At 33.3% G+C, this 12,404-nt stretch overlaps 1 protein-coding gene across 2 annotated transcripts in view; it reads right to left on the reverse strand.

The window, feature by feature from the left end:
• Positions 1–3,621: 3,621 nt before the first annotated feature.
• The window catches only part of Cdh9 (cadherin 9), a 230,450-nt gene continuing 221,667 nt past the window's right edge, over positions 3,622–12,404 (reverse strand). Inside the window, exons 14-15 of one of the 2 annotated variants that reach the window (XM_060380433.1) lie at positions 12,036–12,287; positions 3,622–5,002 (exon numbers count right to left, since the gene is read on the reverse strand). In XM_060380433.1, the coding sequence (XP_060236416.1) occupies positions 4,515–5,002; positions 12,036–12,287 (740 nt within the window). In that variant the 3' untranslated portion in view covers positions 3,622–4,514. The remainder of the gene's footprint in view (positions 5,003–12,035; positions 12,288–12,404) is intronic. The other variant, XM_060380434.1, reaches the window with a different exon arrangement.

The raw sequence follows: 12,404 nt of genomic DNA on the forward strand, positions 1-12,404 counted from the left end.
AATAATACTAGGTTCTGTGAATTGATTGTAATATTCTTTTAAACCTAATCTCCATTATCATTGTAACATATTTGAACCACTTGCAATTTTCATCTTGATCCTTTCCCCTTACTACTTACTGAGAACTAATCAACAATGTTTAAGCAATTATAGCCAAAGTTGTGTAATAGACATTACAAACGTAAATAATTTAAACCTACTAAAGTAAGGCAGAAAACATGAAGAGAATAGTTTATTGAATTTATTGTTGATGATAGAGATTTCTATGACCTGACTGTTTATTTACTAGTTGAGCTCATTCTTGGGATTTGTAAGGGTTGGGTCTATCAGACAGTATTTTAAGAGAGAGAAGGAGAGAGAAAAAGACAGAGGAAAAGACAGACAGACAGACCTTCATCTTAGCAACTGATGTTTTCATGCTATTATCTTTAGAATCTGCAAGAGCACCCAATAGTACCTGAGCACACAATTTAGTGTCAAAGACTTTCTTTATGCTGTGGTTGAAATTGTTTATAATTATGCTATTAGATGAAAATAATCAATAGGATCATTTGTGACATATCTAGTGTGAATTATTTTGTATAGACTGAAAATTCATTATTTGATAAACAAACATTCTGAAATGCTAAATCTTTTAAAAACCAAATTTTGCATTTAATATTTTTAAATAAAATTTTTGTTAATTACTTGACTATTTCATCCAACAAGCTCTGAAGTCCTCTAGAACTTCACCCACAGCATCAGAAGTGACCCCAATACACTCACTGATTCACTTAGTTAGACTGGTTTCAACCTTTTCTTTAATCTGTGGTTGGTTCTCTCTCTTTAGTGAGTAGGCATTGGCTTGTAATTGCCCTGGAAATAGCACAACTGAAACAACTACACTTAGGTCAACAGACAGAAAGATAGGATCCCAAAAGAATATGTATTATTATCTGAAACTCTACAGATGATATTTAAGTAAATGAAAAAGAATAATAAGTCTAATCTGTAAAACAATATTTATATATATATGAAACCTTAAACATTAGCATAAATAATTTTCTTATATTAAAGTTAAATATCAGAAAAACACATTATTACTTATGAAAATATTTTATATGTGTTTAAAATGTTTTTTCAATATTATATATTTATTTATTTTGACATAAAAAATCTCTAAAAGAAACTATCAAAATTTTTTTTTCAAAAAAAATGAGAAAGAAATCAGTTGTGCACTCGTATCAAATGTGTCATACATTTCCTGTTCCTATAAATTATTGGTATGTCTATGTATTAGCTTAAAAAAGAATTTGTTAAAGCTGTCAAGATACAAAAGTTATGGAATTTTCTATAGTCTACAGTGGAAAGAATTGCTAATTGAAGAATCCTATATTGAAATTAAAGTAAAGTGGTTCATTTCAAAAAAGAAAGAAAGAAACTATCAGAGTAATGTAGCAAAAATGTATAAAACTCTCTTGGGTAGAACAGAAATACAAAAAATGTGCTTAATTTTATTAATAATTTTTCAATAAAATCCAAAAACTTTGATTCTTGTGGTTCTTCGGTTTAAAGAACTTATATCTGCACTCCACATACGCTGGCAACTGATTGTTATTATTTAAATCTATAGTTTCTTTTCCTTTCTTGGAGCACCTTCTCTAGTCTGTATGTATAAAATAATAGTGAGCTATATAAAGATGAGATCATTGTCGAAGCAGTTATAGTTGCAAAAGAAGGCTATTTCTCTTCTTTCTTATGCTGAATTTATGTGAAATTTAGAATCCTTAACCCAAAATGAAAAATCACATTAAGTTGTTATGGCATTGATGAGGTTATTGATACATTAATATTTGTTGTTTTATGAAGTGATAGAGATGTATTTGTAATTGTTAGTGAATTTGTGTAGAACATTTTAAGCAACATTTTAATTTTATCTCTAAAAATTCATCAAACATTCCCTGTCTTTAATAGTTTAGGTGAAATTTAAAGAATCAGCAGTGTGTTAATTGTCATAAATTGTAATATTTCTCTCTTTGAGGTTCAAAGTTGTTTTATTTATAATATTTTTATAAATAGATAATATCTGCCAAATATACTTGATGATCTCATCTAAATATTGAGAATTTATTCAATATTTTTACAAATCCCTGATGCCTTTCAACAAGACAAAAGTAAAAAATCAGGTTCTTCTTATATTTTAATTTAAAAAATTAAATATTTTTTTTGCTGAGATTGGTTAAGCATCTTATAAGGCAAAATAAAATAGAAACATGTTATACAGTATCTTGAATGTTATAGAAAACATTAATTTTGAATATGGAAAAAGAGCAATAAGTGGGTGAACTTGGAATTGTCCAAAGTTTATCTATCAAAGTCCCCACTAAGAAAGTGACTTTAGACATAAGAAATGAAGGAAAAGGGCAATTGCCTTCACAGAGAACTTGGAAAACAGCACGTCAAGAAAAGTAACTAGTTCACTCAGTGGAGCATGAATGAAATTTCTGAGAAACACAGAGATCTCAGATTTTATAAATAAAACCACTTAAGGAAATGAAAGAATGTCCAGAGCATTGACAGAACTCCAACTCTGTGGGTTTCTGGAGGCCCTCAGAACTTCCACTACTGTCAAGAATCAACTTGTGATATTTGAACAAACATAAAGAAAACAAATTAATAGAATCATGTTTTGATGACAGTAATGGGTTAGGGGTAAAGTCTAAATCAGTGGACTTGGAAAGGGGCAGGGAGTAGATGAGGGAGGGTTTGGGAGGGAATGAGGGAGCAGGATACAGAGTTAATAAAATGTAACAAAACATTCTTCCACTAGTCCTTAATTTTTTCTTCAAACATTTTCTCAAAATCTATTAACTTTAGTCTTCTTATTCCCACCATTATGACTTCCCTTCTGCTTCTTTTTCAACAGTGATCCCAAATAAACTCTTCCTCCTTAAAAAAATAAAAAAGATATTACTAAATGCCAATATTGATGCTTGCCCATATACACTTTAATTTAATTTTATTAGTTCAAAATATTTTGATCATATTTTCTCCTCCTGCAAACTCTCCCAGACCTTTCTACTCTGCTATTCACCCAACTCCATGTTCTTTGTCATTATCTTAAAAAAGCTAAAACAAAAATTCAAAACAGACAAAACTTCAAAATAATAAGAAAAAGAGCAAGCATCAAAACAAAACAGAACATAAAAACGTATAAAATACATGGAGTTGCTTTAGCTGTCCTTCTATCATGAACATGAGGTCTGCTCTGGAGTGTGGTTGATATGACCATAGACCACCATTGGAGAAAATGGATTTTCCTATTCCTTGCAGGCACCAATTTAAAATAGCTTCTCACATAGTATTCTGACTTTGTGTTCATGTCACCTTCTCAGTCGTGATTTTTTTTTTTTTTTGTCCAGTGTGAAACTGTAGAGATCAGTACATATTCTTAATATGTTATCAGGAACTGAGAATATATTCAATGAATTTTCTAACCAAATGTGTGATTGAGCACATGTGCATGAGTGCACAGACACACACAAACACAAACACATGCACAGACACATTCATGATTACTATTTCTCATTTCAAACAACTATTTATAAAATGATTAATCTGGGCCTTTTTCCTATGTTTGCAGCATCTATGACTTAAATTCCATCTATTCAAATACAATGCATTGTTTGATAAATCTTGCAAAAACTTAGTTTATTGTCTACATCCATATATATAATAATTTATATTCCAAATTGATCCCATATTCTATCACATTAATAGTAATCTACACATTAGTATTTCAATAAACATTTATCCACACTTAGATATTGAAACAGAAAAAAGACAATTCATAGCAGAGCTAACCTCTAGAGTTACATCGGTGACTTATACAGTGAATTTTCAGCTGCTTTTCCCTGAGTAAATTGTGTTTTACACTCAGAGAGCTAAAACACTTCTGTTGTGAGATCAGCTGCTCCAAGGAATTAGGTAACATGAAATTTACTTTTATAAATATTACTTTATTTCATAAAAATACAAAAATATAAATATACACATATAAAAATATGAGTGAATTAACACAAAGACTTCTTTCAACTAAATAAATATGGCAGTAATAGTCACTCCTATTTCATTAGGTATATTTTCTTTCATATTAATTTACAAAGCAGTTCCACAATGTTTAATTTCATAGTATATGTGACAGACAATCAGTTAAGAAAACATTTATAAATTTCCTATTCTAAGACAAGGCACAAAAAAGCCTCTCAAGAATTTTTATTGATTATTGATGTGATATATTTTTCCAAGCTTATTAGGCAAAGAGGGTGAACAGGTTGTTATTACTGTTTTAAAATCTATGTCATTCATATTCATTCACGGAAACTTACTGATTAAGCAAACCCTTACTAAGACAACACTTATGCATTGTTTGGAGTTGACTTTTTAAAATGTTCTCCGAAAAAAGGATAATACAGGCCACTCAATCTGGTACCAAAGACAGTATTTTCATTAATGTTGGACAAGTCATACGGGACTTAGTCCCGGTCACTGTCTTTGCCCCCATACATATCTGCAAGTTTTTTGAACCGAGGTCCCCAGTCGCTAAGGTAATCATAATCCTGGATACAATCAGCGGTTAGAGATTCTAACGAGCTGAGAGAATTGGCTACGGAATCATTCCCTTCATAGGCATATGTGGCCAGGGAGTCGTAAGGAGGTGCACTTGGATCGGAGTCATTTTCTTTTAATCTCCGGTGGATAAAATCTTGTACATCAATATTTTCCCACAGGGGTACAGTCCTCCTTATCTGAAAAATAGTTTCAGGCATGACGTCTCTTCTAAGTTTACTGTCTTCTCTTGCTTCCGGGTTCCTTAATGTTCCGATGTCAAAAGCCTGCGTGTCCTCCTCTCCTCCACCTTCATCATTATAGGTCACAATATTGTCCCGGACATCATCCTTTGAAATGATCAAAGGCTCCTTTTTCCGTTGCCTCTTCAATGCAGCAAACAGCACAATTAGAGCTATTGATAGAGAGGAAGGGATAGTGAGATTCCATGTTACACTTAATATGCACAATTCTAGCACATGGGAAGCTTGGGTTTTCTTCTGGAGACACGTGCTAACTATCCTATTGGATTAATAAATGGACACATTACATCATTTGGAATAAATAAGGAAAAATTAAAATAAAAAAGAAGAATAGAATATAGTAAAGTATTAGTTTACATTTCAAAACCTAGGGACAACTGCCTTTGAAAAAATATTTATGATTACAGCACTTGGTCAACTAAAAATAACTAGAATCTTATTCTCACCAAATACACATTCATCTTAAATTTAAGAAAATTATTAATGATACATTTGTTATCATCAGACAAAGTGAATACTAAACCTACAGGGTTAATTATGTAAATTATCTTTCATTTAGATGCATATAAATATACATATATTTGTCAAACACATATAATATGAGTGACTATACTCACTTATTAAATATTGAGCAAAGATTTAACTGAATTTCTTCACTGGTGTGATTTTGAATGCTTTCTGGAAACCCAGAAATGTGATTCTAAAACTTGAATATAATATTCAAACTTCAAATCAAGCTTAGCTTGTACTCCCTCATAGGTCAGCTAAAGCTACTTCTTATTGAGGCTGTTCATTATTTACAAAGTTACATTCAAAATTTGGGACAAAAATTATGATTTTATATTGTAGTGTTCTCTTCTATAGATGTAATTAAGCACTTCCCCGTGTACTAAAATTGTAGTGTTCTCATTATAGAAGAAGTTTAATGCAAACATTTGACAACCATCTTTTCCTTATATTCATACAAATGAAGCATAATGTGTATGCATTTATTTCTGCATGTGTTCTGTGTGTGTGTGTGTGTGTGTTTGGGTACGTGTGTGGACTCTGCAGCTTAATGTTGGCTGGTCTTCCTTGGTGCCTCTTTACTCTGTTTTGTGAGTCAGGTTACCTCAGTGATCTAGGAACTCAATAATTGGTTAAACTGGCTGTCCCTCAAGCCTCTACCTGTGTCCCTCCTCACTTTTGCCATAAGAGCAATTGAGGTTAAAGATGTGCTCATATATTCCCAATATGATATCTAAATTAATAATTTATATGAGATATCAATCAATGCTCTTATTTATACAATGAAAAATGAAAATAAAATCAGGATATGATAAACTGTAGTGTAAAACATTTTAAAGTAAGAAAAATAATCATCTTCCAATATCTTCTTCTATTTTTTTCTTCAGAGACTTGAAGTTTTTTTCATACAAGTCTTTGACTTGCTTGGTTTGAGTCACACCAAGGTACTTTATGTCCTTTATGGCTATTGTGAAGGGTGTTGTTTCCCTAATTTCTTTCTCAGCCCATTTGACTTTTGTATACAGGAAGGCTACCGATTTCTTTTAAGTTAATTTTGTATCCAACCACTTTGCTAAAGGTGTTCATCAGATGTACAAGTTCTGTAGTAGAATTTTGGGGGTGACACATGTCACTATCATATCATCTGCAACTAGTAATACTTTGACTTCTTCCTTTCAAACTGAATCCCCTTGATCTCCTTAAGTTGTCTTATTGCTCTAGCTAGGACTTCAAATACTATGTTGAGTTATGGAGAGAGTTAGCAGCCTTTCCTTGTCCCTGATTTCTGTGGGATTGATTTAAATTTCTCTCTGTTTAGTTTGATGTTGACTATAGGCTTCCTGTATGTTGCATTTACTATGTTTAGGTATATGTCTTGTATCCCTGATCTTTCCACGGCTTTAAAAATAAAGGAATGTTTTATCAAATGCTTTTTCAGCATCTAAGGACATTATCATGTGATTTCTTTTTATTGAACCACACCTTCATACCTGGGATGAAACTTACTTGGTCATAGTGGATGATATCTTTGATGTATTCTTGGATTTGGTTTGGGAGTATTTTGTTGAGTAGTTTTGCATCAATGTTCATAAGGAGATTGGCCTGAAACTTTTCAGACAGACTATTATTTTATGTAATCAGAGCTAAAAAGATGAATCTGAGCATCTGAGCAAGTGACAGTTACTGAATAAAGGCATGTTACTGCCCAAAGCCTATATATTTAAACTCTTTAAGTTTTTATATTAAATAGTTGTGTTTTAATATGATTAATCATTTGAAATGTTTCATACACATATATACAGTATGATTACCTCATTAATTGTGGCACGAAAATATTAAGAATATGTCTTTGTTTCCATAATGAAAGTCCATGGTTTTGTTTGTTGATTGACAGTTTTGGGTTTTAGTCATGCTTGTATTTTACCATGTCAGATTTAGAAATGGGCATGTCATTAATTGTTAAAAACAAACTTGATAATAATTGAGTCATTGTAGATTTTATAAAGTATTTGTGGTTTGTTCTTTTGGCTGGCTTTGAACTTGCATGCCTCTGCTTTTCAAATGCTGAGATTAAATTTATGGCCCAGAACCAAAAAAAAAAAAAAAAAAAAAAAACTCAAATCAGGAAATTAATTTCCTCACAAATTTCCTCACAAATTTATTTAAACAAGACAGAAGAAGGTAAACTGCATTTCATTAATTTTAGGAAATCCACTGTTTTGACAAAATTATTTCTGAGCCAGTCTTGATTACGCATGTTTGTATATCCAGCATTTTAGACCCTCAAGCAGTAAGACCCTGAATCCAGCTTGGGCTGCATACTGAGACCTTGTCTGAGAAGGAGAGAAGAAAGGGGAGACAAAAGGTATATTTCTTTGAAAATAATAAAATTTAGCTCCAAATTTTCCACAGAGAAATTCGAGACAGCTCATTCAAGCACCCTAATGGCTCACTTAAAAACCCTAGAAAAAGAAGAAGCAGACACACCAAGAAGGAGTAGACGGCTGGAAATAATCAAACTCAGGGCTGAAATCAATCAATTGGAAACAAATAAAACAATTCAAAGAATCAATGAAACCAAGAGCTGGTTCTTTGAGAAAATCAACAATATCGACAAACCCTTAGCCAAGCTAACTAAAAGGCAGAGAGACACCACCCAAATCCACAAAATCAGAAATGAAAAGGGGGATATAACTACAGACACTGAGGAAATCCAAACAATTATTAAGACTTACTTCAAAAGTCTATATGCCACAAAATTTGAAAATCTAAATGAAATGAACAATTTTCTTGATCGATTTGACTTACCAAAGCTGAACCAGGACCAGGTAAATCAACTAAATAGACCTATATCCCCCAAAGAAATAGAAGTGGTCATCAAAAGTCTCCCATCCAAAAAAAGCCCAGGACCAGATGGCTTCAGCGCAGAATTCTACCAGACCTTCAAAGAAGAGCTAACACCAATTCTCTTCAAACTATTCCACAAAATAGAAACAGAAGGAACATTACCAAACTCATTCTATGAAGCCACAGTCACCTTGGTACCTAAACCTCACAAAGACTCAACAAAGAAAGAGAATTTCAGGCCAATCCCCCTTATGAATATTGATGCAAAAATACTTAATAAAATACTTGCAAACCGAATCCAAGAACACATCAAAGATATTATCCACTATGACCAAGTAGGCTTCATCCCAGGTATGCAGGGGTGGTTCAATATACGGAAATCCATCAATGTGATCCACCATATTAACAAATTGAAAGAAAAAAACCACATGATAATCTCCGTAGATGCTGAAAAAGCCTTTGACAAAATCCAACATCCATTCATGTTCAAAGTATTGGGAGAGATCAGGGATACAAGGCACATATCTAAACATAGTAAAGGCGATATACAGCAAGCCTATAGCCAACATCAAACTGAACAAAGAGAAACTTAAAGCAATCCCACTGAAATCAGGGACAAGACAAGGCTGCCCACTCTCTCCATATCTCTTCAACATAGTGTTGGAAGTCCTTGCTAGAGCAATAAGACAGTTGAAGGAGATCAAGGGGATACAAATTGGAAAGGAAGAAGTCAAATTATTACTATTTGCAGATGATATGATAGTATACGTGAGTGACCCCAAAAACTCTACCAGGGAACTCCTACAGCTGATAAACACCTTCAGCAAAGTGGCCGGATACAAAATTAACTCAAAAAATCAGTAGCCCTCCTGTATACAAAAGACAAAAGGGCTGAGAAAGAAATTAGGGAAACAACACCCTTCACAATAGCCACAAATGACATAAGGTACCTCGGAATAACCCTAACCAAGGAAGTCAAAGACTTGTATGAAAAAATTTCAAATCTCTGAAGAAAGAATTAGAAGAAGATATGAGAAGATGGAAAGATCTCCCATGAACTCTGATTTAATTTTATTATATTGTACTATTTTCTTTGCAGTTTTGGACTTTGAGCATGGTAAGAAAGCATTCTGCCCGTGTCCTACATCTCTAGGTTCATTGCAAATTTCAAGTAAATTCCTCAAAAAATAGATGAACCTTTATTCAGATTCATCTAGCATGTATTAAAATAAATACACTACTATTTTAAAATATATAAAACTATAATTTAAAGGAGAATAAAATTAAGAATTAAATAGTTATATCATTCACCATGAGTTATGCATTAAAATGGACTTATTTGCATTTTTAAATTAAATGAATGGCTTTTTGCTTTTTATATGCTGTAAATAAATAATAGATAAGTAACCCTATCTTAAAACTTCCCTAAACATATGAATTGTTATACTTCACATAAGTGGATATTTGAGAAATTCATATATATTTTTCTTTTTGTTCTATTAGGTAAACAAAGCCAAAAAAAAATGTAGGTCCCGGGGGGGGGGGAACTGCAGAGACTGATGTATCAATCAAAGACTATACATAGAGAGGACCTAGACCCCTCCTCTCATATGTAGTCTATAGACAGCTCAGTCCCATGTCAGTTCCTAGTAAGAGGAGAAGAGACAGTCTCTGATATAAACTTTGTTGCCTGCCCCTTGATCACTTCTCCCTGGGTTGGGGACTTAGTCAACTCACAGAGGAAGAGGATCCAGGCAGTTCTGATGGGACCTGATAGACTAGGGTCAGACAGTACGGAATGAGAACTACACCTATCACTGGACTAGGGAGAAGGATAAAGGAGGAAAAGGAAGGAAGGGTGGGATGGGGAGGAGATGATAGAGGGGTCTACAAGTGGGATAAAAAATAAATAAATTGTAAATAATAATAATATAATCAGCAAAAAACAAATTCAGGCTATTAGATAGAAAAATGGATCAATATTTTTATTAACTAATAGTTATAATTTACTATTTAATTTCATTATTAATGTTATATTCCTAACTAGAGGAGCAGTGTATATGAATAGTGAAACAAAAGAAATCACAGACATTTTTGGATAGCATTATCATTTGACAGATATTTTAAAAACTTTATAAACTTTAATTTGCTCAAACACTATTTTAATATTATGTGCCTTTTTCCTACTGATTTTTATTACTTGTTTGTTTTTCATAGAACCTGTTATTAATCCTAGAGCATCTTAATGCTAAAATGCTTTGGCCCTAGCTACACTCAAAATATTCTTCTGAATTAAGATGTTATGATAATTAAATCCATAGAATTCATCATAATGACAGAAGGGTCTCTATATCAAAATCTACAAAAATCCCTGCCCAAGATTTTATTTTTGTAGTCAAGCTTAAGGGAGCCCTCAACTGGACAGTAATGATGCCTTACACATGAAACCTCTCTCTCTCTCTCTCTCTCTCTGTGTGTGTGTGTGTGTGTATGTGTGTGTGTGTGTGTGTGTGTGTGTTTCTCTGTGTCTGTCTATCTGTCTGTGTTTGTCTGTCTGTTTCTCTCTCAATAGCTGGATGATACTAACAAAAACAAATGTTTTTCACTCACTTTTCTCAAACCGCTAGTGCTGTTGTACATTTATATCTGGCCAAAGGGATTTTATTTAGAATGCCTGAAAGGATTTATGCTGAAAAGAAGCCAGCATACATGAATATTATAACATACACTTGGCCTGCTTTCCTCTTCTAAGTGTCAGTATTTTGGTATTTTATAGAAATAATTTTTGGAGTGGCTTGCGCTGAAACCAACTCTTTAATTGAATTAAATCATTGCTGTGTTAGTGTGTGCTTAGATAAAACGTGTGCTAACAGAAACACGCTTTAATTTGGAAAATATTAAGAGGGGCATCTGTGATCATCATTTCACAATGACATTTTAAAAGCTGGGGTCTTTTTTTTATCTGTTTCTTTCTTAGTTTGTATTGTGTGTGTGTTAAAATAGTTCATTGAGAAAAGTGTTTTAAGTTGGTTACTTTAGTGTCTTATATATTCCTGTATATTTTATATTGGTAATAAAACCATTTTTAATGTTGGAGTACTCTTGGTTTTGAGATTAGAATAAAGACTTTAAGGTAGAAAAATCCATGTTAGAATGCGAATAAATACATCTTAGAAACACTATTCAGAAGTTGGAGGACACAGCTCAATGGGTAATTAGCTTGCTTCACATGAACGTGGCCATTAGCTCAGATCCCCAGTAGACATAAATGAGGCCACATATAATGATAACATCCCGTTATTCCAACTGCAAGAATCTGAGAGTGGAGGATCACAGAGCACTACTGACTAGCTAGTCTCACAAATCTCTGAACTCAAGTTCGGGTACAATAAAAAGCATGGAAAGCAATGCATAAATGAAACTGATACGAACATTAGGCTTCCACACATGATTGCATGTTCATGTGTGGCCTCTATTCAAGTACAGTCATGCAAACATAAAAAGAAGGGTTTGTATGTGGTATGTTATTTAGCTATTACTTTGTTGAACAGATTTGACAAGTTTAAATTAATCATTAAGTTAAAAGTCCTTCGAACTATGGCCATGTGTAGTCCATGGCAGCTCCATGTTGGGTGTAATACTTGTGTTTGTATATCTTTATTTTAAACCTTTAAACATCTTCTTTCCCCCACAAACAAAACTGGGGAGGTGTGATTTGTCACATTGGCAACAATTTCAGTAAAATGTTGACTATGTACAATTTCACATGCAATGCCTGAGGACAGAAATGAAGACAGTGGGAAGAGGAGCACTGGGAGATGCAGAGCTTACTCAGCAGGATGGCCACACAAAGGAGGATTGCTATGAGTGCTCCTGTGCTCAGGCCAGCAGCAAGTGTCAGGGCCTCTGCCGTGCAGGACTGCATGTTCCCCTGGTTATCACATGCGCACACACGGATCGTGAGTGTGCCAGTGCTGCTTTGAATAGGATAATCATTGTCAAAGATCAAAACCGGCAGTAGGTACGTGTTCATTTTGGTGCGGCTGTACCCATCCTTCCGTGTTATGATTCCTGCTGTATTATCTGAAGAAGAAGAAAAACAATCATTAGGAAAAATATTCACCCATTTTCCTCACTCTTTTCTTTCTTCCATGGTCTCCTCCTCATCTCTTTACCTTACTTTCTGTTTTTTTTTTTCTT

Source organism: Meriones unguiculatus, chromosome 3, assembly GCF_030254825.1.
Source record: "Meriones unguiculatus strain TT.TT164.6M chromosome 3, Bangor_MerUng_6.1, whole genome shotgun sequence".
Lineage (NCBI taxonomy): Eukaryota > Metazoa > Chordata > Mammalia > Rodentia > Muridae > Meriones > Meriones unguiculatus.